The sequence below is a fragment of the Acinonyx jubatus genome, chromosome E1, assembly GCF_027475565.1.
Source record: "Acinonyx jubatus isolate Ajub_Pintada_27869175 chromosome E1, VMU_Ajub_asm_v1.0, whole genome shotgun sequence".
NCBI classification, from domain to species: Eukaryota; Metazoa; Chordata; class Mammalia; order Carnivora; family Felidae; genus Acinonyx; species Acinonyx jubatus.
The window spans coordinates 38,485,226-38,512,055 of NC_069397.1; the positions used below are offsets into that span (position 1 = coordinate 38,485,226).

General features: G+C 45.1%; 1 protein-coding gene and 1 long non-coding RNA gene across 2 annotated transcripts in view; both read right to left on the reverse strand.

Annotated features, from left to right (window-relative positions):
• TOP2A (DNA topoisomerase II alpha) overlaps positions 1–5,996 on the reverse strand; it is a 28,633-nt gene extending 22,637 nt beyond the window's left edge. Inside the window, exons 1-10 of the mRNA XM_015078581.3 lie at positions 5,837–5,996; positions 4,837–4,992; positions 4,526–4,616; positions 4,200–4,263; positions 2,616–2,761; positions 2,365–2,462; positions 1,714–1,926; positions 1,154–1,327; positions 867–968; positions 620–757 (exon numbers count right to left, since the gene is read on the reverse strand). Of these exons, the coding sequence (XP_014934067.1) occupies positions 620–757; positions 867–968; positions 1,154–1,327; positions 1,714–1,926; positions 2,365–2,462; positions 2,616–2,761; positions 4,200–4,263; positions 4,526–4,616; positions 4,837–4,992; positions 5,837–5,857 (1,203 nt within the window). The 5' untranslated portion in view covers positions 5,858–5,996. The remainder of the gene's footprint in view (positions 1–619; positions 758–866; positions 969–1,153; positions 1,328–1,713; positions 1,927–2,364; positions 2,463–2,615; positions 2,762–4,199; positions 4,264–4,525; positions 4,617–4,836; positions 4,993–5,836) is intronic.
• Positions 5,997–17,802: 11,806 nt separating this feature from the next.
• LOC106980528 (uncharacterized) lies at positions 17,803–26,807 on the reverse strand. The gene is made up of 3 exons (XR_003412491.2): positions 26,393–26,807; positions 26,045–26,108; positions 17,803–25,699 (listed from the first exon to the last, which is right to left on the reverse strand). It is a non-coding gene; the product is annotated as an uncharacterized LOC106980528 (long non-coding RNA).
• Between the last annotated feature and the right edge of the window lie 23 nt (positions 26,808–26,830).

Genomic DNA, 26,830 nt, shown 5'->3' on the forward strand with positions numbered 1-26,830 from the left:
GATGTCAGGGTCTTATAGGCCACATTAAAGAATTTGAACTGTTTTTGATTACTCAAGAGCACACAAAAAAAGGACTGAAATGTTATAAACATCAAAAATCTATTATAGTAATACAGAAAAGAGATGATAGTGAGAAGCTATTGAGGTACCCCAAAGATGGATACCTTACTGGTTGGATTAGAGACAAGGCAGGGGGGTAAAGAGAAGGCTCCCACCTTTGTTTATGCAACCTAGTGTTTAGTTGGAGCCTTTTACTAAAACAGGAAATAATTTTGTTTTTGGGGAAGCTCTTTGTATAGAGGTCAGTGAGTATAAAGAAAACGGAGTCAATTTTGTAGGTGTCAACTGAGAGGCAACTTTAGGCATTCAATGTTTGGTAAGCAGTTAAATGGGCTGAATTCAGAAGTGATCTAAACGAAATGGTGGTATGTAATGGGGAAATTTAAGCATATGGATGGTAACTAAGGCTGTAGTAAGACCAGTGAGGTGAAAGCTATTTTTTATTTCCTTTTCAGAGGCAGAAGACCTGTGGGAGGAATCTTCGTTTTTGCAGGGCTGGGAAGGGCAATGGACAATAAAGCAAGGTGCTTCTATTTCTTATATCCGTCTAAGTACTCACAGCTTTGATGAATTTTTCACTTAAATGGCAGGTTGATCCAAAGCTCTTGACTTGTAAAGTCATATTCTCTTTTGTCTGAGAATCAAAGGTTGGGTTTTCAATTAAGGCATTCACAAAAATCCACATGTGATTTTTCACCTGCAGAAAAAGTTGACATTACATCACTAAAAACTTAGGTTTTTTATAGCCCTTCTCTTCTTGTCTTTAGAAGAAGAAAAAAAAAACAAAACAGGCTAAAATACCATACCTGATGTGCTTTTACTGCAACACCACCCTTGTTCTTCTTTTTAACAACCTCAACAAGTTTAGTCACAATCTGATCAGCTATATAATCAACATGTCTGCCACCCTATGGGGAAAAATACCAAATTGTAAAGCTTAGGATCCTCAAAATTATAATAATGACCAAATATTGAAAACAATTTAATTTAGCTCTCTTTACGCCAAGGTAGCCAAATATTCAAATTCATTTTATATAAAAGAGTAACACTTCTGTGTAAAGATAAATCATGATTAATACAAAAATAAAATTACCTTGGAAGTAGCAATGCTGTTGACAAAGCTAATTTGCTGAAAGCCTTTTTCACTCATTGTTAAGCATACTTCCCACCTGGGGTTTACTTGTTCATGGATAATTTTCAACGGATTGCCAGTTTCATCTACCTTATCCTTCAAATACATATCTACATAGCTACGGAATCCTTTTACCTGCACAGGAATTAAAAGTTATGGTATTAGAAAAAAGTTGTAAAAAGTATTCAATGATAGACCATGAGGATTTTTCAAAACCAGTGAAATAATGTTCACTAATGGGCATAAGAGAGTGGTCTTAAAGGGCACAAAAGGATTTATTTAGGAGACCGTTTGAGAATGACATTTCCTTTAGTGAATTTAAAAGAGCTAGGTAAAAAGATGTGGCATACTGTTTTCTTTTCAGGAGTGTATCCAAGAAGCGATAAGAGAAAAAAAAAATGTATATATATATATATATATATATATATATATATATAAAATGAGAAAAAAAAATCAGTGTTGCCTCTGATGATGACCATATAAAGTCTTTCATTGTCCTTAACACCCCAGAAAATACTTACTGGCAGCTTATTTCCATTGAGAAACACTTTGACATCTTTAGTGGATCCGGCAATATCATATGCTCTTCTGACCATTAGTGCAACAATATCTTTGTCTAGGCTTTGCATTTTAAACTTGGACAAATCAGGTTGGAAGGTAATACATGTATAATCTTCCCCATTGAAGGGCTTGAGTTCCATCTCACCAGCCCTTCCCATGTTATCCATCCACGTCTGTCAAGTAAAAAATAGGAAAGAGAAAAAATTCAAGTCTTTTCACAACGAACTAGAACTAAACACAAATTTATAAGTCCTAAAAAATAACCTAATATATGTTCATGAATAATTTTCCATGATTTAATAGCTTATAAATTTTGTTAAGTTAAACTAACCATTAATGCTGTTATACATTGCTAAAGTATTATTCATTTATTTTAAATGTTTATTTATTTATTTTTGAGAGAGAAAGAGATAGAATGAGCAGGGGAGGGGCAGAGAGAGAGGATACTAAGCAGGCTCTGTGCTGTTAGCACGGAGCCCGATGCCAGGCTCAAACTCATGAACCAGAAGATCATGACTTGAGCCTAAGTCAGATACTTAACCAACTGAGCCACCCAGGCACCCCACTGAAGTACAATTTATAATGGAGGCACAAAATACTTCTTCACTTGCCTGTTTGAACATTTTCTTGTATTCTCTACTGGCTGTTTCCACAGTAAATTTGGTACTGAATATGTTACACAATTTGGCCCCATAGCCATTTCGACCACCTGAGAAAATAAATGTAAAATACTTTGCTATCACTGTCAGTGTTAATCAATTATAGAGATTTATTCCAATATTTCTAACTTTTATGCCACAGTCATTTAAAAGATGTGTTTTTTCAGCAACCAATATGTTCTTTATTTTCCTCAATACTCTACCTGTTACTTTCTTTTCATCATCATCATAGTTACTAGAAGTTAGGAGCTGTCCAAAGATGAGAGCTGGGACATACATCTTCTCAACTTTGTGTTCAACAACAGGAATACCTTTCCCATTATTCCATATACTAATTAAATTGTTTTCCCTAAGAAAAGAAGAAACTTTTATTGTAAAACAGATGTAAACTAGTGCTTAATATTTTCATATTTAAATATCATTATTTCTAAAATATATAAATTGACAAGTCTCAATTTCATTGACTCTTCTTCATGTATATATCTTCTGAAATTCAGCATGAACTACCTTTCCCATCATGCTTAGTTCCTGACACTCCTGTAATAGGAGCCAAGAGGAAAAAAGAATGAATCCTTTTCCAACACCTGGGCAGACAGCGATAATGCTAAAAAAATATGAAATTTTAAAATGTTAGGATAAACAAAGGGAAATGATTTATGCCCAATGGAAAGGACAAAATTCAGGAACAATATTATTATAGTGCTTGCTTTTTAAAAATTATTTATTTTTTTATTTTGAAAGAGAGAGAGAGAGAGAGAGAGTGCGCACACATAAGCGGGAGACAGGCAGAGAGAGGGAGAGAGAGAATATACCAAGTAGGTTCCACACTATGTGTGGAACCAGACGCTGGGCTCCAGGGCTCCAGAGCTCGGTCTTACCACTGTCAGATCATGACCTGAGCCAAAATCAAGAGTCTGTGGCTTAACCGACTCACCCAGGCACCCCTATTATACTGCTTTGAAGAGGATCATCTGTACTGTCCCTAGCACGCTTAGCTTTCCCACCCAACAAAGCACATTGCAAAACAAATATGAAAGGGAAAAACATTAGCAATTGTAAACTTCCCTGCTGGCCAATAAAATGGTAAAAATTTATTTGGACTTATTTCTCTCTTAGCTACTTTATGTTAATTCTCAGAAGATAGTGCAATTTTAGGTATAACCAGACACACACTATGGATCTTATTCCGAGTAGTGCTTAATATTATCTACAAAAGACTAAAACTAGCTCATTTTTTTAAAGACTATGATATCAAGTCCTTCGGAGCAGTCAAATACATCATTAACACACTTCCTCCAAAGAACCTAAAATACAGCCATTAACTGAGCAGGCTAATAAAAAGGTGAAACATGCACCCGTGTATCCATAAAGGGACACCCAGCATTTATAACCAGAAACATTAGATCCAATTATTCTCTATCACCACCTGCTGGTTTCCTACTTGAATAGCATCATGAGAAGAAAAAGCTCTAGATTCCAGAATGCTTAGACAGAGCATTTATTGGAGATGCTTACTGAAATACTTAGGGATGAAGTGTCATAATGTCTGTAATTTATGTTGAAATGACTTAGAAAAAATACAGATGAAGCAAATATAGCAAAGTATTGATAACTGTTGGATCTGGGTGGTAGTTATCACAGATTGTTCATTGTAATATTCTGCTTTTCTGTACTTTTGCAAGTAAGGGGGGGGGCGTGGGAAAGCCAATGTTAGTATAAGGCAAAGCAAATGCAACTAACAGTAACAATGAGCTATAACAAAACAAAAGACCATGCAAGAGACTTACGGGTCAATTGTGACTCTAATACAAGACATTTTTGGGTCCCTTTGTTTGTTGTCTGCAGCATTGACTGGAAGAAAATACACATTTGTAAGAAATTAAAGTATTTTTTAAAAACATTAATATGTAGAAAGAAAAAAAATCTAAAACAGCACAGGAGTATTACCCAGGTATTAATTTAACATTTATTCATAGTGCTGCTTCTAGGAAAGAATTCAAATCGCTAGACTCCAGTAAACTGCCCCACTTTTGCCAGCTACATGGTTTGCTAGAAATGATACTTCTTATGAAGGATTTGACCGGTTGATCTTTATGTGAAAGAATTTACTTACCTAGAATCTCATCAAAGATTTTGTACAACCCAGGGACAAAGGTGACTTCCCTGTAGTTAATGCCAATATCTTCATCGTAAACCCACATTTGCTAGAAATAAGGCAAAGAAATATAGTTACTTTTACCCTACATTTATTCTGTCTTATCATTATGATTACTGTAAAGTCTTCTGGATTAAATACTACAATATACATAAGATAGCTCAGGCTGGTTCTAGTGACACTAAAAATACCTGAAGTATATAGCAAATTAACCTGAAAAAGTATACATCTTAACTACTTGGTAACTGCATTTCATTACGTGGTTTTACCTGGGTCACTAATTCCACGGAGCCAATATAGGTGTCTGGGCGGAGCAAAATATGTTCCAGTTGGGTTTTCTTTTGATAGATCCTTTCAATAGACAGTCTTTTCTTGGCATCTTCATTTTTCTTTGTTTTGTTGATTAGCATATTTTCATTTACAGGCTAGCAATTTTAGAAAATTGTAGAAAAGGGTTTTGTAATCAGAGGTTTGTTAAAAACAAAAACAAAACACCCACCGTAATGATTCACCCACTGTAACAAATCACAATCTCTTACCAGGTATTGGTGGAGCTGACATCGTTTTGTACAAACACAGCAATTTAAGTTAATTTGCAGCAAAGCTCCCAGGGGTCGGATTGAATAAACATACATTAAGTGCACGTGACGTGAAAATAGTTTCCTTGAATGTTTTAGATGTCATCAATAAAATACACCCACTTTTCTCATACATTTCACAAATATTTGCTGAGTGCCCGCTATGTCCCAGGCACATAACAGATTCTGCTCAGCATCAGTTTGGGAAGCCATCGATTCGATCCTTTGGCCAAGTTAACGTTTTGAATACAGAAGGGACATATTCCAAGCAACTCGGGCCTGCCGTCTCGTCAATAGGAACGTCGTGCAGTGCTCTGCACCTTCCAGGGTCAGGGGCAATCAATCTCATTTTCAACGGGAGGGAAGGAAAGGAAAGCATCTGTCTGTGCGGCTTAAAGTCACACGCGGACCATTATAATACAGGCCAGTGTAATACTGACCCTAGAGACAGTAAAACAGAACCCAACACCCCAGAAGCCAGAGTAGCCGATAATACTTCAATACTAGCACCATAAAGTGGTGTTATCCTCTTCACGATCCCGCCGAGCCCAGGAGACCCGGTCGACGCGGAATACCGGCTCCCAGCCGGCAGCGATCGGACCACAGCCCCAGAGCCTAACCCTTCGCCTGAAGCCAGAGAGATGCCGGGCCGCGCTGAACCTCCACGACCCGCCCCTTTCACGAGCTATACCTGCAGTGGTGACACCTCCATGGTGACGGTCGTGAAGGGGGTCGTGCAAGCGACTAAACCGGCGGGACCCACGAGGCCACCACGGAACCAGCCGCTTCTCCACAGACGCTCGTCGGTTAGAAAAGTTCTTCCAGTCGCATTTGAACCTTCCTGGAGCCCGCCCAAACCAGATGAACCAATCCCTGACTCGCTCTCACAGGCTCCGTCTTGAGAAACCAATCATAGCTTGTTTTTTATATCCACCAATGAACGCCTGAGTTGGCCGGGGGCCTGTTTGAACAAGCCAATTAGACAAGGGAGGCGGGACTAGAGGGGTTTCAAAAGGCACCATTCGGCGTCTTAGCGGAGAGACGGACAGGGAATCTGGCGAATGAGGAGGAGTCTATTTGTTCTCTTGGTGCAGACTACCCCGAAGAGACTCGGGGGGGCCACCGTGGTTTTGTGAGGTGCAGGCTGGGGCAAAAGGAGGAAGGAGAAGGGTTCCTCGCGAGCTGCTAATTTCTTTCAGATCCCTGAAATCTAAAAACCATCTCCCGTCCTGAGGCTTTTTAGCGAGAGGAACGGGAGTCCTAGCTTCATTTTCCTGAGGAAACCGAGAGCCGGTCTTCTGGGCAGATTCTGGCGTCTGCCTCAACCTCCCCTCCCAAGAATTTCTTTTCGAAGAAACCGAAGTGCCACAGTGGTGGTTTTGGGGTAGAATAGAGGGTGTGGAGAGGCCACGCAAAATGGAGAGCAGCATTCAAGTCCCCCAGTAGAGCGGCGTTGGGCTGCAAGCTGGTCAATCCAAAAGAATAGTTTGTGGTTACCGCTTCCGGAGCCGAGGACGGTGTTTAGGGGTCATTCGAGGACAGAAACTTTTTCCTCAGAAAGCCAGTAGGATGCCCTGCTGCTTGTTGCTTTTGCTTTCCTCTGTGTTAAGTTCCCTGAATTCTGCTATGCAGACAAGCTGTTCACATTTGAGGAGGAAATGCCAAGCCAAAGACTGAAGTTGTTGGTTTTTTTTTTTTTTAACTCTTCGGTGTAAACGTTTGAGTGGGTTTATTCTGTCCTTGTCAATCCACAATGTTAAAATGACAACGTATTTTTTTTTTTTTTATTCCCCTTACAAGATGCCAGAATAGAATAACTGCACAATTTGAATGACTACTAATTCTGTCGTCTGAACCACTTCCTTCCAATCATTCTTAACCTGAGATTCTATCCCTGCTGGGCAATTTGCCAGTCGTGCGGTCTGGATGGAGGCAGCTTTTTGGTGCTTTTGTTTTCTCTGCTGAGAAAGGAGAAAAACCGTGTTACCTCAGCTGTGTGAGGATTACACAAGATAAATGTAAGATGTTTAGAATAGTAGACTAACTATCAGAATCAGGAAGCCAGAATCTTCCTTAGTCTGGCTTGACGATTTGTGGCTTTAATTCTTCCCCCACCCCACCTTCTAAAAGAAATCAGAGGTCAAAACAAATTGTTAAATCACCCCAGCATATCTAATAGCTGCTGGGCTAGCAAAGCCCCAAGGAGGGCTGGTGATGGGGGGCGGGGAGGGGGGGAGGTTTGTCACCGGAAGTCAAGGATGGAGGTAGCCTATGGGCTAGGGCTAGGGTGATTGGAAAAGCCAAAGGAATGGAGCTTTGGCGTTGCTCTGGCCCGTGTCCACTGGTCTCCTGGCCTCCAGTAATTCCAAGTGTTTCATTCCACTCTCCTCACTACATGTGTTGATACCAGTAGGCAACTTCCAGAGCACAGGACCACCAGGGTCTCAGAGCAGTTGTAGGGAAGCCCATCCAATCCAGTAAGCTGTGCTCATCCAAAGGGCTGACCAGGCCTTGGGCTCCAGGGCCAGCCATTGATTCTCTGCAGCCTCCCCAGAACAGAGGCTGGCCCTGACAGAGAACTGCCATGCTGCTTTCTACTTCCTGGAGCACAGAGGCCCCACGAGGTAGTGGTCAGTGGACATGCTTTCCCAAGGACGGCAGCCCAGCCTCTGCCTTTCTTGGCCTCTGCCTTGTAGGTCATCCCAGCCTGCAGTACCGTATGAGACCCCGCTGGGGATGAGGCAACAGGAATTTAATAAGCAGCTCTCGCCCTATTTTCTAGGACCCTGCAGTTTAGTTTGATCCTGATTCTGTGAGGCTCTGTTCCAAAAACCCAGAAGCAGAACTGTGGAGTCAAAGGGACTTGAGTCACACAGGCTTGAGTCAAAAAATTCTCCGTGAGCCTCAGTTTTCCCATGTCATTATCCTTTATCAAAAGTGCAGAGGGATAAATGAGATATGGAAGCACTTAGAACAATTTTCCAGCCCTCTAGTGGGATCATCTTGTTATGGGGAGGGTTGGGGTAGGGTTGGGGCTTCTCTTTAGGACACAGGCTGTTTCTTTGTCAGTCTCTCCTCCTTTCCAGAGCCTATCACAGGGTGTCCTACAGGATGTGTTGGGGGCCATTGAAGGAAGTCTGGGATGGGTGGGCTTGGGAGGCAAGAAGGGGTAGGGAGTCAGTTCCAGGGGCTTTGGTGGGGAGAGGGGGCAGCTACCACATCCTCATTACTGCCCGCCTCCCTCATCTTTACAGGGAGCTCAAACTAGCTACTCAGTGCCTTGCCCCATCCCTACTTCTGCCCTGGGTCAACATTAAGTACCGGAGTCAGATTCCTGGCTACAGTACTTGGCTGGGTGTATGACCTTGGCGAGTCATTCAGTTTCATTGTGTCTCCATTTCTTCACCTAAAATGGGGATAACGAGAGTACCTCCACATAAGGGATATAACACATGTATACAGTGCTTAATGCATTGCTTGGCAAATAATAAATGCTCCAAACATGTTAGCAGTTATTACCTCTACTCCTTTTCAAGACCTTCCTCCCTCTCCCCTGCCAATTCTCCAAGTCCTCTCCTCCAAAACCAATTCAAAATTCCCCTTGTTCAGGGAATCTTCTTAGACCCTTTCTGCAAGGCTTCCTCCAGTTGTTTGGAGTACATTTGCATATGCGGATGAATTCCTTTGATAAATATTTTTTGGTTGTTTTCTTATGGGTATTTTGCATTTTCTGTCTCTCCACTCAGCAGCAGGGGGAAGGGGTCCTAAAGGAGCTGTGTCTCCATCCTCCACCAGGGAGTTCCTCTTGAAAGTGCATTATTTCTTCCCTCTAGCTGGCTGACAGAGTGAAGGGGGTTGGACTGAAAATGTGGCTCTGGATTTCGGGGATGGAGCTGGCTAGGCTAGGGTTCACTGGGAATTCCTGAATGAGGCTGGACTGGTCCAGGGTCTGGGGTGGTTAGGGCTGGGCCAACAGACCCTCTTTACCTTGAGGTTAATGACTGATAGGGTCAGATCAGTACTTTTTACCAGGGATACCAGTCTTGGGATGGAGGAGGCCAGGAGAGCCTAAAACATTCCATGGAGCTCAGCCTCTCCCTTCTGGTGGCACTGCAGGTCTGGTCCTTGGACAATTAGGGGTTTCAGACAATGGGGCAATGAGGGCCACCAAACAGAGCTGGCAGGAGAACAAGGGAAGCTCCGGTGGGGAGCAGCTCAAGATGAGAGATTAGTCCCCAATAAGTTCACACAGAGGTTTCCTTCTGCAGTCTGGCAATCCAGTGTCTATCGAAAATTTAAAAGTGTACACACCTTTTGACTCAATAATTTATCTTCTAGGAATACTGATACATTCCCACAATTGTGTGTATACATAAAGTCATTGCGATATTATTTTTATTAGCAAAGGACTGGCAGCATGGAATAGAATGATAGGTGAAAATTTATAAAGGAAAATCTCACTAAAAGGGAGCCAGGAAGCCAGAAGGGAGAACTCTCACACCCTACCGTTCCTCATCAATTGCAGACCCAACAGGAAGAGACGTACCTTGCAAATCCATACTATAGCTACTTCATTACTACCCCAGCTGGAGGGAGAAAGATTTCCTCCTCCTCCAGCAACAGCCTAGCCAATGAGAGATTCCCACAACTGAGCCAAAGAAAAGCCACTAGGAACCCCATTTTGCTCCAATGGACTTTTTGTTTCTAATGGCCCTCCCTACTCCCCACCCCCCCCCCCCATAAAGAAGTGGTCCTCTCCTTTGTTCTTTTTTTTTTTTAATTTTATCTATTTGTTTTTTGAGAGATACAGAGAAAGCAAGCAGGGGAAGGGCAGAGAGAGAGGGAGAGCAAGAAATCCCAAGCAGGCCCCACACCGTCTGTGTGGAGCTGGATGTGGGACTCGAATTCATAAACCGTGAGATCACGACCTGAGCTGAAACCAAGGGTCAGAGGCTTAATCGACTGAGCCACCCAGGTGCCCCTCTCCTCTGTTCCTTGGACTTGCCTATGGTTTTGCTGTAGCTTGCTTGTCCTGAATTGCAGTTCTCTGCTATTCCCACATAAACCCAGTTTTGCTGGTAAAATAACTGATGGTTTTATTTTTAAGGTTAACAATATGCAGCTATTAAAGAGAATGAAGTTGGCCTAGGTGCGCTGATATGGAAACATCACTAAGATATATTAAACATTTAAAAAGTGGGGCGCTGGGTGGCTCAGTCGGTTAGAAATCCGACTTTGGCTCAGGTCCTGATCTCACGGTTTGTGGGTTCCAACCCTGAGTCTGGCTCTGTGCTGACAGCTTGGAGGCTGCAGCCTGCTTCGGATTCTGTGTCTCTCTCTCTCTCTCTGCCCCTCCCCTGCTCATGCTCTCTCTCTCTCTCAAATAAAAAAACATTAAAAAATTAAAATAAAAATTTTTAAATGAAGTGAAGAATAGTATGTAGAACAGAATCCATTTGGGTAAATGTGCATTGAAAAACTCTGGAAGGGGGGGCGCCTGGGTGGCTCAGTCGGTTAAGCGTCCGACTTCGGCTCAGGTCATGATCTCACGGTCCGTGAGTTCGAGCCTCGCGTCAGGCTCTGTGCTGACAGCTCAGAGCCTGGAGCCTGCTTCGGATTCTGTGTCTTCCTCTCTCTCTGACCCTCCCCTGTTCATGCTCTGTCTCTCTCTGTCTCAAAAATAAATAAACGTTTAAAAAAAAATTAAAAAAAAAAAGAAAAACTCTGGAAGGAATTATAAATGGTGGAAGGGGAGGAAAACTCCTCATATTTTCCATTCTATCCCATTTGAAAATTAAAAATTATAGAAGGGCACCTGGGTAGCTCAGTCAGTTAAGCGTCTGACTCTTGATTTTGGCTCTCAGTCGTGGGATCGAGCCCCGTGTTGAGCTCCACACTGACAGCATAGAGCCTGCTTGGGATTCTCTCTCCCTCTCCCTCTCTGCTCCTCCCCAACACTGGTGTGCACGCCCTCGCCCCCTCCTCTCTCTCTCAAGATAAATAAATAAACTTAAAAACATTATAAACATTTATTATTTTTATAATGTGAAAATTTAGCTTAAACAAGCACAATTTAAAAAATTTCCCTCAGTAATTGTGGATCTTGATAATCCTGTGTGTTCCTTATCTTTTGCCAGATGACTATTTTTTTTTTTTAGTTTTAAAATATTTATTTATTTTTGAGAGAGAGAGATGGCGTGAGAAGAGGAGGGGCAGAGAGAGAGGGAGACACAGGATCCGAAGCCGGCTCCAGGCTCGGAGCTGTCAGCCCAGAAGCCAACACAGGGCTCGAACTCATGAACTGTGAGATCATGACCTGAGCTGAATTCGGATGCTTAACTGACTGAGCCACCCAGGCACCCCGCCATGTGACTTTCTACGGGTTTGTTTTCTTCCCTGCCCTCTGCCCTTTTCACTCCTGTCCCTTTTTTCCCACCTCACTAAAGGCAAGGCATACTTGTCTATACAAGCTTGTGTGAGAATGTAAGTTTTGTACATATAGATTTTCAATATATGTGGATCCAGTGGGGAGACTCCCTACAGAAAAACCAAACTTTGGGCCAAATTGAGGGACAGGGACAGTGTGTTGTGGTGGTAAGTTGTAGCCCAGCTCTTTTGTCACTAGTTGCATGGCCTTGAGTAAATCCCTTCCTTTCTATAGGTCTGCTTCTCTACCTGTGAACTGAAGTCTAGGTAGCCCAGCAAAATGCCTTCCACAGAGTATTAGAGAGGTAATGGTGGGGCTGAGGAGGGCAGTTAGTGGAAGTGAGACCAGGGTTCTCTAACCCAGAGGAGCTCCACTTTTGTCTTTTTATGTCCTGTGTAAGAGTTTAGTTCTGTGTAAGATTTCATTTGAAAATGAGGATTGACTAATCACATTAAACAAACCAACCAACCCTGGGTAAATGATTGTTAAGGGCCCTTCTAATTCTAACACTGTGTAATTCCAAATATGACTTTTTGTGCACTGAGTTGTTTTCAATCAGTTGGGTTTATTTTATTTTTAAAATTTTTTTTACAGTTTATTTATTTTAGAGAGCGAGAGAGGAGGAGGGGCAGAGAGAGAGAGAGAGAGAGAGAGAGAGAGAATCCCAAGCAGACTCCACACTGCCAGCACAGAGCCCAACATGGGGCTCGAACTCATGAGCAGTGAGATCATGACCTGAGCCGAAGTCAGATGCTTAACTGACTGAGCCACTCAGGTGCCCCTAATGTTTATTTATCTATTTTGAAAAAAAGAGAGGACGAGCAGGGGAGGGGCAGAAAGAGAGGGAGAGAATCCCAAGCAGGCTCTGTGCTATCATTGCAGAGCCTGACATGGGGCTTGATTCCACAAACCATGAGATCATGACCTGAGCTGAAATCAAGAGTCAGACACTCAACTGACTGAGCCATGCAGGCATCCCTCAATCTGCTTGAGATTGAAGAAAATCAAAGGCCTGCAACTAAATGCTGCTTACATGTTTCTCCTCCCTTTTGATCATGAAAAGAAAGAAGCTACAGAAGCAGAATGGTGGGAATTTTACAGAGCACAGAAAAGACTGTCAGTTGGAGCAGGCAGTTAGTCCTTTTCTTACTAGAAGAACCAGAAGACACAATAGGAGAAAGCCTATGTGGGCTTTTAAAATGAAGCTGTCTTGAAGCCCTTTGAATATTTAAGAAAGAAATTTTGGTATCACAATCCCAGATTTCAAGATATACTACTAAGCTGTAGTAACCAAATAAGATAAAAATAACACACGGATCGATGGAAGAGAATAGAAAGCCCAGAAATAAACCCACAATTATAGGGTCAATTAATCTACAACAAAGAAGACAAGAATATGCAATGGGAAAAAGAAAGTCTCATCAACAAATGGTTTCTTACACTATGCACAAAAATAAACTCAAAATGGATTAAAGATCTAAATATGAGACCTGAGACATAAAAATCCTAGAAGAGAGCACAGGCAGTAATTTCTCTGACGTTGGCTATAGCAACATTTTTCTAGATGTCTCCTAAGGAAAGGGAAACAAAAGTAAAAATAAACTGTTTATTGGGACCCAATCAAAATTAAAAGTTTCTGCACATGAGTGCCTGGCTGGCTCAGTTAAGCGTCTGACTCTTGATCTCAGTTCAGGTCATGATCTTGAGGTTCATGGGTTCCAGCCCCATGTCATGCTCCACGCTTTCAATGGGGAGCCTGCTTGGGATTTTCTCTCCCTTTCTCTCTGCCCCTCTCCTGCTTGTGCTGGCACTCTCTGTCTCAAAATAAGTAAATAAAACTAAAAAAAAAAAAAAGCTTCTGCATAGCAAAGGAAACAACAAAACAAAAAGACAACCTACTGAATGGGAGAAGATATTTGCAAATGATATATCCGATAAGGGGTTAGTATCCAAAATATGTAAAGAACTTGTACAACTCAACACTAAGAAAATGAATAATCCAATTTAAAAATGAGCGTCAGAAGACATGAAGAGACATTTCTCCAAAGAAGACATACAGATGGCGAACATACACGTTGAGCATGAAAAGATGCTCAACATCACTAATCATCAGGGAAATGTAAATCAAAACCACAATGAGATATCATCTCACACCTGTCAGAATGGCTAAAATGAAAAAGAAATAAGTGTTGGCAAGGATGTGAAGAAAAAGGAACCCTTGTGCACTGTTGGTAAGAATACAAACTGGTGCAGCTACAGAGTTCCTCAAAAAATTGAAAATAGAATTACCATTAGATTCAGTAATTCCACTACTGAGTATTTACCCAAAGAATACAAAAAGGCATATGTACCCCTATGTTTACTGCAGCATTATTTATGATAGCCAAAATATGGAAGCAACCCTAGTGTCCATCTATAGAGGAATGGATAAAGAAGATGTGGTACACACACACACACACACACACACACACACACACACTGGAATACTACTCAGCCATAAAAAGAATGAAGTCTTCCATTTGCAACAACATGGATGAATCTAGAGGGGATAATGCTAAGTGAAATAAGTCGGCCAGAGAAAGACAAATACCTTATGATTTCACTCATATGTGGAATTTAATAAACAAGACAAACAATCAAAGAAAAAAAGAGACAAACAAAACCCCCAAACTCTTAAATATAGAGAACAACTACCGCAGAGGGAGGTGGGTGGGGAGATGGGTAAAACAGGTGAAGGGGACTAAGAGTACACTTCTCGTGATGAGCATTGAATAATGTATCGAACTATTGAATCTCTATATTGTACACTTGAAACTAATATAACACTGTATATAAATTATACTAGAATTAAAAAAATTAAAAAAACAAAAAAGAATTTTGACCTGATCAATAAACATTTAGGGCAAGTAAGGAAGTATTCTATTCAAGGATGGGAAAAATTCAGGATAAGATTTGTCTTTGATAAGTAAAAAAGAATAATTAATGAGAGGTACTGATGTAAGAAAGTACCATGTAAAGAAAAAGTTTCCAATTAGAGCTGGTCAAGAATAGACATTCTTAGGATCTAGGGACTTTTCTTACCACTGGAATGTTGGAGTCTAGACGACCATTTTCTGAGTATGTTGTAAGAGAGATCTCTCCAAAGTGAGGGTTATATCTAGTGATCTATAAGATCCCTTCTAACTTTAAGATGTTATGGTGATTTTACACAGGAGTTTGTTTCTGTAAATTGTGCTCTAAATTGTTTATAGTATTCAAACATAGTCCCATTTAACAAAGAGCAACTTCTCAGAAAGCATAATCAACTAGAAAAATATAACATAGTCCCTGTCTGGAGTAGCCTCTGCCTTGAATGACCTCTGTGATGGTTAATTTTCTGTGTCAACTTGGTTAGATTATGGCATCCAGTTGGGTCAAACACTAACCTAGATGTTGCTGTGAAGGTAGTCTGTAGATGTAATTAGCACTTACAATCAGATGACTTTGAAAAAAAGGATTGTAATGCCTTTGTAATGCTGGTGGGCCTCATCCAATCAGTTGAGGGCCTTAGGAGCAAAAAATGGAGGTTTCTCAGAAAAGAAAGAATTCTGTCTCAGGACTGGAACAGAAATTCCACAAGAGTCTCCAGCTGCCAGTCTGCCTACAAATTGCAGACCTGTCAGCCCCCACCATCGGAGCCATTTCCTAAAAACCATGTAAGTTTTCTGAGTGCCAATTATGTACTAGACATAGTAACCAGCCCTGTACATAATTTTCCCCCTAATCTTTACACCAACCCTTTATACTGAGGAAACGGAAGATTAAGGGGGTTAGGTAATTCCCTCTAGATTGTAAATTTCTACTTATCTTTTAAGACAAGATCTCACATCACTTCCCTTTGAAGTTCTCTCTAATCACGCACTCTGGGCTCCTCTGTGCTTTCTTGGCATCCAGTACATTTCTCTTTGTTACATAGCACTGATCATTGTGTGTTTAGCTGCAGGTCTCCCTCTTCTGGCCACAAGCTCTTCTGAAGGCCTGCTCTTTTGGAACCTTCAACACCTGGTACAATGCCCACTCCCCAGGAGACCCACTGTGAATGCTATCAGTACTATCATTGTCCACCTGGGGGCAGCATACCCAGCGGCAGGCCCTCTTGTGCTGGAGTGCCAACTCTGGAGGGACAGCCAGTCAAACCCCAGAGTGAAAGGAAAGATCCGCACATGCCTCTGTTTACTACCCCCTGGAAGCTGGGACCCACTGTACCAACAGTTTGCTCCATACTCTTGGGATTCAGTGGAAGACTCAGTACCCATTGCTGACATTGGCTGTGCTGCCTTTGGGGACACTGGGGCTGTCCCAGGGCTTTTGTAACTTGAACTCAAAGATTCAGTGAGGGAACTGATGGAATGAAAACCCGGAAGGGGCAGAAGGGGTCAGCTGCAAGAGTCCTAGAGGAGACTTTTCCTGAGTAAGGCTGCATCCCCATGAAGTGAAAAGGGGGGAGAATTCTGCACTAGGGTGAATGAACCCTGGTTCTAACTGGAGTAGGTAAAGAGAAAGCCCAAGCAATCTCATTCACAAGACCCTGACCTCCAATCCTTCCCTTAGATTTTCTGTTCTTTCCAGATCACTTTTTAAAAATTAACTAATTAATTAATTATTGAGGAGGGGAGGGGCAGAGAGAGAGGGGACAGAGGATCCATAGCAGGCTCCCAGCAGACAGTAGAGAGCCCGGATGTAGGACTCGAACCCATGAACCGTGAGATCATGACCTGAGCCAACAGCAGGCACTTAACCAACTGAGCCACCCAGGTGTTCTATTCCTGGATCGCTTCTAAGGCTAGGGTGAGCTGGGGGTGTGGATAGATGAGGCGCTCTTACATCAACATGTCTCACCTGAGTTCAGCAGAGAGGTGGGGACCAAGTTAAAATTGTTCCTCAATCTTCCTTCTGTTCCTCTGTCCTACCTCCACTGCCATCCCAGAGGTCCCAAAGTTCTTGAAATTCCTCACCCAGATAGGCACTTACCTGACATTCAGGAGGCCAAACAGGACAGGCACACCTAGAAGGTATGACAGGAGCAGGGTTGGATTTCCTTAGAAGAGAGAAGATTAAAACTAGGCTGGTTCTTAGATTACCAAGTTCAACCTCCTCATTGTACAGATGGGAAAACTGAGGCTCAGAGAGAGGTATAACAGGCAGAGAGCTGGCCTGGAGGATGGGGTGAGAAAGCCAGTATGTCTCCTAATGTGGTGGGGAATGGGGTCACTTGGACTTGTCACTTTCTACCCAGTTCTGAAATTGGCAGAAATCCCAGAGAAGGTCCTTGGGAGGTGTGATGTTTTGATAAGAAATATATATTGGTCTTTCTTTGTTCTTGGCACAGAGCTTCTAAAACCCTTGGAATTTCCTAAGAGAGCCTTCAAGGTGTCTTTTGTTATGTTAATGAGACGACTTTTGGAAAGCCCCTAGGTAACCCGAGGCTGGGGGCCAGTTGCCAGGGAGCCACCCCAGTGGTTAGAGGGTGGGAACTGTTCCAACCCCCAACCTCTGGGGAGGGGAGAGGTGCAGGAGATTGAGTTCAATCACCATTGGCCAATGATTTAATTAATCGTGCCTCTGTAACGAAGCCTCCATAAAAGATGGGGCTCCTCCTCTCTTTCTGGGTCCCACCCATGGTTCCTATGATTCTGACACCAATTCTGATGTGTGGGTTTTCCACTATCATCAAACAGCTAGTTCTCTGAACACTGCCCTATTGGGTTCCCCTCCCATTCCTTAATGAGAGTCAGGGTGGGAGTAAGGGAGGAGACAGGTATTCCTAGGAGCTAGTTGCTCCCCCTCTGACTTTGGTTTGTGAACCTGGGGGTCTGATCTGAGAAAGATCACCTGGAGCTGCAGAGACATGCCCTCCCCCTCCCCCCCAGCCTATCACCCTCCAAGAGCCCTTGGGTGCTGCTGGGAGCAGGCCTCTGGCCAGATGCAGGCTCTGAGACCTGGTCCAGTTTGGCAGCTACTGCCTCAGTCTCCATCTGAAGAATGAATGAGTGAATGAATGAATGAACGAATGGAGAGGGGGATTCTGGACTGGGATCTTTGGTTTCATATCTATCTATAAATCTCCCCCCTCCCTCCCAAGTTCTTCATTTTGTCACATCTATTCATCTTTCTCTGCCTTCCATCTCTGTGTCCTACTCCAGATTCAGCCCCACCGTCTCATGGCCTTCCTCTTTTTAGTACCCTTTCCCCTTCTTTCTTTCTTTTTTTTTTTTAATTTTTTTTCCAACGTTTATTTATTTTTGGGACAGAGCATGAACGGGGGAGGGGCAGAGAGAGAGGGAGACACAGAATCGGAAACAGGCTCCAGGCTCTGAGCCATCAGCCCAGAGCCCGACGCGGGGCTCGAACTCACGGACCGCGAGATCGTGACCTGGCTGAAGTCGGATGCCTAACCGACTGCGCCACCCAGGCGCCCCTTTCCCCTTCTTTCTATCCTTCTACTTCAAAGCGTCATAGAATCTTAGAATCAAAAAAGGTCACAATAATGACACCACTAATTGGTGACCTGCTTTCAGGTATCTATGTCCTTACACTTATATAGGTAGCCTCATCTGATCTTCCTTAGCAGCCCTGCAGAGTGAGTAGGGACTGACATCCCCATTTTACAGATGAAGAAATTGAGGATCATTGTGGTGAAGTGACAAGCCCACAGTACATGGCTTATGACTGCAAGACCAGAGCTCCCTGCCCCACAGCCTGTGTACTTCAACCTGAGGCCAAATTTTTCTCCATTCCGGGCTGTCTGGCTTTCCCTGGCTTGGGGCCCAACTTCTGCTGCTTTTTAGATCATCAAGACTGGGTGGGGGTGAGGAACAGACTGCACAGATCTTGAGGATTACTGGCTCCAAGCATCAAGCCTCTGGACACCGGGAGGACTGAGGGGGTGAGGCTGGGAGGGATCCAGGTTTCAGGAGAGGAGAAGGTGGGGGCTATGTGGATTAGGGGTTCCAGGCAGGTTGGCCCTTCTTTCTGGGCCCCCTCAGTCCTATCCCTTTGCCCTCCAGTTGTCTCCAGTCCTCATCAGCCATCTTTAGGACTACCCCTACTTCGCACAGGACAAAGAAAATCAAAGACTGCAGTAGAAGAGGCCGCTGACAACCAGAAGCCCTGGGGGCCAACGTGGCTTCTCTCTGAGATTCTCTCTTCCCACTGCCGGGGCTAGATCTAGGCTCTGGGCTACATCCCCAGCACCCCAAATGAGGGCACCAGAATTGTCAGATGGGTGCTAGATCCTGCCAGGCAGGGAAGGCACAACAGCCTCTGGGTCGCCCAGAACCCTGACAGCTGGAGCTACTGGAGACAAGAGCTTCAGTTGCAGAGGGCAGCCTGGCAGGAGGAAGAGGTGCTATTTGGGTTTGGGCAAACGTCTCCAAGGCTATGGCGCCTCTGGAGGTGGTATGGGCAAGTCAGTAGGAGCCTGGGTTCCATTATCACACAGCTGGGTTTAAATCACATTTAGTTGCATGTGACCTTAAGCCAGTCTTTTTACTACCTGGAACACCATCTATAAAATGGGTTAATAAGGTTACCATGGTGATCAATAATAATAACAGCTGACACGTATTGAGCCTTACTCTGGGCACTGTGCTAAGTGCCTCTGTGTAATGTTTCTGTAGGTTCTCAAACAACCCTATCAGACTGGGCTGCCATTAGCCCTCCTTTACAACTGAGGGTATTTAAGGATAAGAGGGAGGATGTCACTTGGCCAAAGTCACAAAGCAAGTAAATGGCAAATCCAGGTTTTAGTGCAGGCATTTTGGCTCCAGGCTCTTAATCTCACTCACTTGGCTGGTCATGGCTAATGACCAACACTCACTGGGTACTTAATATGTAGCTGGCACTGTTGTAAGCATTTTACACATTCTCACTCATTTAATCACAGTAGCCACCCTACATAAGGGTCACTTAATGCAAAAGATGAGGACGCTGAGGCGTAGAGAGGTGTGCTCACTTATCCGAAACCTACTGCCAAGAATCCAGTCCAGGCAGGGGTGCCTGGGTGGCTCAGTCTGTTAAGCGTCTGACTTCGGTTCAGGTCATGATCTCATGGTTTGTGAGTTCGAGCCCCGTGTCGGGCTCTGTGCTGACAGCTCAGAGCCTGGAGCCTGCTTCAGATTCTGTGTCTCTCCATCTCTTGGCCCCTCCCCTGGTCATGCTCTCTGTCTCTCAATAATAAATAAATGTTAAAAAAAAAAAAAAAAGAATCCAGTCCAAGCAGCCTACTTGAGAGCCAGCAGTCTCTTAAAAAACAAACAAACAAAAAAGTTGTTTCTTAAAAAAATTAAAGTACAACACACATACAGAAAAGTGCAGAAATAAATGTTTAGCTCAATGGATGTTCATAAAGTGCATACACCATGTAACTAAATAATAAACATCACCTGTACCCTGTGAGGCCCTTTCTAGTAACTACTTCCACCATTCTCCCCAAAAGTAACTCCTATCCTGATTTCTAACACCATAGATTAGTTTTGCCTCTTTTTGAATTCTTTATAAATAGAATCCTACAATAGTAATCTCTTGCTCACTTTGTGATTCATCTATGTTGTTGGTATAGCAATAGTTCATTCAACCATAGATTTATCCATTCTACTACTGATGCCAGTGTTTGGCTATTCTGAATAATGCTGCTATGAACACTCATATATGTATTTTGGAATACACACACACACACACACACACACACACACACTTCTAGTGGGTACATATCTCAGAGTAGAATTGTTGGTTGTACACATTTGTTTTCTTACTGATATTAGATGACAGTCCCCTAACTCCACACTTGGTACTCAGTCTTTAAAATTCTTACTGATCTGGGGCACTTGGGTGACTCAGTCGGTTGAGCATGCAACTCTTGATTTCGGCTCAGGTTATGATCTCATGGTTCGTGAGATAGAGTCCCACGTCGGGCTCTGTGCTGAGAGGGCAGAGCATGCTTGGGATTCTCTCTCTCTTCCTTGCTCTCTGCCTTTCCCCTGCTCTCTCTGTGCGCATGAGGTGTGCACGCTCTCTCTCTCAAAATAAATATATAAACATTAAATTTTTTTCACCAATCTGGTGGGAATAGAGTGGTATCTCAGTATGTTTTTCCATATCTATTTACTAAATGAGGTAAAAACAAGCAGTCTGTACAGCTTGTCATAACAACCCTATGAGGTATGTGTGGTATCATTCCCATTTTGCAGATGAGGAAATGGAGGCCACAGTTGCTCCCTTTCCCCTTCCTCACTTACAATACACTCATCTTTCCTGGAAGCCCCTTCCCCACTTTTCCCGGTGGGGTTAGGATGCCTGGTTACCACCAAGTTTCGGGGGCCCCTTGGGCCAGAATGTTCTTCTGGGTAAGCAAAGAGGAAGGGTTGGGGTGAAGTCGACAGGGGTGCGGAGGCAGAAAGGATGAGGCATAAAGGTGGGTGTGCGGAGATTCTGGCCCTTGGCATGGGATGAGAGGGCCGGCAGGGACGTCTGGGAATATAGAGAAGGCATGACTGGGGATATTTGTGAACTCCCAGTGCTGGTGTGGAAAGAGGAGGTGTGCATCCAGGGAATAAGAGCGACTGTAAATATGGGTATTGGGGATTTCTCTGGATCCCAGGGCCTCTTTCTGGGGTTTTGCTAAGTCTGAGGACTCCTCTGTGGGGTCTCTCAAAGCTAGAACCCGTTTGAAGGGTCAGTCTGGGTTCAGCAGCCCCTTGGTAGAGTCTCTCTGGAGTTTTCTAAGAGGAAGGTAGCACTCTGTTCCCCAGGCTTGGGGGAGTAGGAGGCAGGGCCTAGAGGCCTGGAGGTCCTGTGGGAGAAGGACACGGGGTCTGCTCTGATTCTGGGCTTCTGATCTATCAGGCCAAGAGGCACCCTGGCAGGCAGATACCCTGCTCTTTGACTCAACAAGTGTCAGGGGAGGCAGGGCAAATAATTTCCCCTTCCTCACATGTGTCACTCTCCTCCCAGAGTCCCCTCTGTGTCTGTACTTTTGCAAGTATCATCTGCATGGATTCTCCCAGGTTGTACCTCCTTTGTCTCCTCCTACCCCAACCTTCCTTGAGTCCTTAGCCCTTAGCTCACTGGTGGTGCTCTGGCAACAGAGAAAGCATGGCTCGGGGCACTATGTCTGTAGCGGGTAGTAAATATATTTGGCTTAAGTCTTGGCTCTATTAATTACTAGCTGTATGCCCTCGAGTGAGCCTCGTCACCTCTCTGGGCAGTGACAGAACTCTCATAGGACTCAACAGCATTCACTTGGCTTGTCTCCTACACATTCTCTGACCAATGAGAAAGTGATTCCATGGGTGTCAGTTGGCTTGGAAACTGCAAACTCTGGGGGGTTGGGAGCCATGCCGGCATAGGGCCTGGGACCAGGCAAAAAGACTCCAGAGGTTCTAGATTCCTAGACTGCCCAAGCTGGGAGGGGGCTCACAATTCAAGGAGTTCCCCTCCCCCATTTTACACATGATAAAACTGAAGCTGAGGAAGGAGAAGTGGCCACAAAGCTGGCAAGTGGCCAAGCTGGTTGGACTGGAGATATGAAACCAGATCCTGGCCAGCTCAACTGCAGATGGGCTCTCCTCTCCACTCCCCATCCTCCGTCTGGGTGTCCTTTTCTCGAGCTACGTGTCCTGAGGGAAGGACCGAGGCTCTAGCCTCTGAACCAGACTTCCCTCTGTACTATGGGGTCTCTATGGAGATCCTAGCTCTCCTGATCTGTTCTCTCCAAGTATGGGGCCCCGGTGCACAAGGAGGCAGCTGTACTGATGTGCCATTGCTCAGACCACACCTGCAGCGCCCCCTGGAGGATGCTCTACCTGGGGTCTGGACATCAGCCAACCTGGAAGGGAGTTGAGCCCCCCTATTCCGGGCAGGCACAGTGGGAAGTCCAGGGCGCCAGGGAGGGGTTGGGAAGCCAAAGCTCTGGGGAGTTCTGGGGTCCATTTCCATGCCAATGCCACTTCCACTCTCCTTCTCTGCACCCATCGTGCACTCTGTACCATAGTCTTTTTCCCTCGGCAATTGTTTAGAGTACTTCTGACAGCTGTTTGGAAGGCTGTAAAACATGAGAGTTAATCATACAGACTCTGGAGCCAGACTGCATGGGGTCAGACCCCTGTTTTTCTACTTGCTTGTTGTGTGACCTTGAGTATGTTACATACCTTTCTGTGCTTTAGTTTCCCTTCCCTATCTTAACAGGGGGACAATGATAACTCCCACTTCATGAGATTGTTGTGAACTACATGAGTGAAGCACTTAGAACCATATGGCTCGTGTTAAGTGTTAGCTTTCATTATTATGTGTATTTTTTAAAAAGTTTTTTAAAAATTTATTATTTATTTTTGAGCAAGATAGAGTGTGAGCAGGGGAGGGGCAGAGAGAGAAGGAGAATCTCCCTCAGGGGATCTTCTGTCAGCGCAGAGCCCAACATGGGGCTTGAACTCATGAAACTGTGAGATCATGACTTGAGCTGAAATCAAGAGTCAGATGCCTAATCAACTGAGTCACCCAGGCACCCCTATTATGAGTACTTAAAAAAATTTTTTTTTGAGAGAGGGAGGGGGGTGGGAATATGAGAGAATGCATGCGAGCAGGGGAGGGGCAGAAAAAGAGGGAGGGGGAGAATCTTAAGTATCCATGCTCAGTGCTCAGCACAGACACTCAGGACTCAATGACCTTGAGATCACAACCTGAGCGGAAATGGAGTTGGATGTTTAACCAACTGAGCCACCCAGGCGCCTCATATTATATGCATTTTGTCTACTCCATCAGATACTCTCTAGAACAAGCCCATGAGATTGGGGTTTCCCTGAGGGCAGGACTATCAATTCTCGAAGAAGCCAGCCTGAACCCAGTAGAAGTTTGCAACTGAACTAACAAGGGAGCTAATGAGACTCTAAGCAACAAGCCAGGAAGGGTATGGGCTGGGAGAAGTGGGCAGGGAGTGGGAATTTTTCTCACTCTTCCATCAGGAGCATCTTCCTGGTGCCCTGGGTGTCTAGAAGCTTAGGGACAGAGAAGGATGCTGAGGGGGAGGCATAGGTTGTTTTTCTTTTCTTTCTTTTTTTTTTAAAGTTTATCTTATCTTTTAGAATCCAGTGTAGGGCTGGAACTCACAACCCTGAGATCAAGAGTCGCATGCTCTTCTGACTGAGCCAGCCAGGCGCCCCACAGTGGTTCTTTTTCTGGTAGAGCCCTGGGCGCCCACTCCTTAGGTTCCAAAGCCCTTTCTTGGCCATTATCTCGTTTTCTCTTGCAACCCATCCTGTGGGGTAAGCCCAATTATCTCTCTTTCTTTCTTTCCTTTTAAAATAGAGGATAAGGGGCGCCTGGGTGGCTCAGTCGGTTAAGTGCCCGACTTTGGCTCAGGTCATGATCTCATGGTTCGTGAGTTCGATCCCCACATCAGGCTCTGCGCTGATGGTGTGGAGCCTGCATTGGATTCTCTGTCTCCCGCTTTCTCTCTGCCCCTCCCCTGTTTGTGCTTTGTCAAAAATAAATAAACATTAAAATAAAAAGAGGATGAAAATGACCCTTCAAGATCTTAAGTGTGTCCAAGGCCACACAGCTCTTCAGTGGCTGTGCTGCAGTTTGAATCCAGGTCCTCTGACTCCAAATCCTATGCCCTTTATGTAGCCTCTCCCAGACACCAGCAAGCTGTGGGAGGCAGGGGGGAGACACTAAACCCAGTCCTCTGAGAACCTCCAGTCTGCCTGGGGAAACACAGGCCCTGCCTCCAGAAGAAGGAGAGGAAGAAGCAAACACACGGTGCTCACTGTATGCTGGGCAATTTGCACAAGCCTCTGTTTCTGTCTGTCCCCTCCCCATCCTTCTTTCTTTCTTATCACAAAGCCCTATTTTCCAGGTAAGGACAGTGAAGCTCAGAGTAACTTTTTTCAAGTCCAGTGGCAAAGCAGGGATTAGAATCCAGGTCGGCCTGATGCTCTTTCCCCTAGCATGGAAGATGGTTGTCTCAAGAGTTACCTTCTCCATGAAGCCTTTCCAGGCGCCAGATGTAGAACTGACCACTTGTGTGTCTGGGTCCCCACAGCACCCCATGTGGATGTCTCCCAGGGCACCTGTACACTTCTTAGACTCGTTTTATTTGTATGCCTGTCTCCCCTCACTAGGCAGTGAGCTCCTTGTGCGCAGGGAGTGATCTCAGCCAGCTCTGGGTCCTCGAATGTAGCACAAAGCCTGTGCACAGTGTCCAGTAAATATGTGCTGCATGAATGGTGGGGAGGTGCTTCGATGATCTACTTATGTCTATTTTCCTGCCTCTTTGGAATTATCGCAGACACTGATGTTTGGCGGTGGGGGTGGTGAACACCAGTGGATGGATAGGGGTCTGGGCACCTGTCTTACCTGGAAGCCTTTCTGGATTTCCCATACTCACCTGCACTCATGCTTCACTTCCAGGTCCTTCTTTTGGCTTCAGTCCAGCCTCTCCTGCAACTCCTTCCTCCATGTCCCAGCACCTTTAGCTCTCTCAGGTTTGCTGTCAAGGGGGCAAGTCTGGCTTTGGGGTTGGAACCCATCCTTTCAGTTCCCATTTTATTCCCACAAGCGCTTCAAGAGGCAGAATAGGTGGAGATGATGTACCTCCATTTTATAGTTAGGGACAATTCCAGCTCCAAGGGGTGGGGTCCAAGTTCATACAATACGTTGGCGCCTCAGTGATGATGGAGGGGGATAGAGCTAGGGGAAGTTTTCTGAATCAGGTGCAGGCTGGGCGTCCCCCGGGGACGTAAAGAGCCTGGCTCTGTTTGCCCTTATCCAAGACAGAAAAGACCCCAGTTTGTCTGTGAGATAGCAGGGAGAGAATCCCAGAATCTTGTCCCCGGGCCCTCCTGCCCCCCACCCCGTCAGAACTCTCCAGATCTTCTGCAGTCTTGATAGTTGCCAGTAGGTGCCGTCAGTTTGCAACTTTTGTGTTCTGTCCCTACAAGTTCAGCTTCCAGACCCTCTCTTCTTCCTATCACCTGGACAGTTTACACTTGGAGAAAGTGGAAGGGGGCCTACTTGCTGGGAGACTGAAAGATCGCTGTCCTGGGAGTCTGAAAGATGGTTTCTGATCTGTACTTTGGCTTGGCTGCCTTGTAGCTTTATAGGCCAAGCCAAAAAAAAAAAAAAAAAAAAAAAATCCATGGTAGGTCGCCTATTATGCCCTGACAGGCACCCTTACCCCTCAGGCATCCTGAAACCAGCTCCAGGACAGCAGAAAGCTTTGTGGGGGAGGATAGATGGGTACCTAGGGAACTGGGGACCAGAGAGAGAACCCAGGAGACAGGTCCCTACTCAAATGTTACTGTAGGGTCCCTCCCAATCCCAGCAGGACTGAGGCGAGCGTGGGGGAAACAGGCACCAGCAGGATCTCACAGAGGACCTAGCCAGCCCCTAGCTAGCCCAAATAGCAAAGCTGGTCGAATTAGGAAAAGACACCCCTACCTGGAAATGCTTGTCTGCCACCTGCTGGAAAACTGTCATAACAGCTACACAAATCTACAAGGGGCTACCAGAGAAATAGGAGTTGTGCGATGCACAATTTGCACAACGACGGTGGCAATCTCCCTGGTCAATCTTCCTCTGGGGAGGGAGTCGGGCAGTGGAAACAAGCATCCAGGAAGGAAGAAGGGGCTTAGCACCTCCTTCCCCAGGAGTTCGGTTGATACAGTTCTCTGGAAGGCAGAGTGGACCAGGGCCCAGATGAGCCCTGGGGAGATAGGGTGTGTGTGTGTGTGGGGAGGGAGGGGGGCGGGGAAGCTGGAAGGACAAGTGGGAAGAAAGTCTACTAACTTCTTAGGGCCATCAGGCTCTTCTGGGTCCCTCGTTGGGTGCTTGCTGCCCTTTCCCCACTTCGCTCGACTAGGTCTCCAGTGGTTGGGACTGGAAGCGCTAGGGTGGGGTGGAAAGGGCTCTGGTCAGGGAGACCGAATCCGCGGAGCCGGGAGTCCAGGCGAGGAGGTCGCGTTCTCAGTGGGGGGGACTGCAGCCGCCTGGGGGGGGGGGCGTAGGGGAGGAATCCTCCAAGGTCGGGGAATGGGGCCAAAGAGCAGCCCCTTTGCGTCTCCTCTTCTCTCTCTCCCCTCCCAGGCTCGGGTTCAGAGGCGCTCTCGGCGCCTGCCAAGGCTTCCAAACTGCGCCGCTTCCTTCTGCGGCAGAAAAGGACTTTCAGATGTTGTAGCCGCGGCGGCGGCAGCGGCGGCGGCAGCGACTCAGGACAGCGCCCCCTCC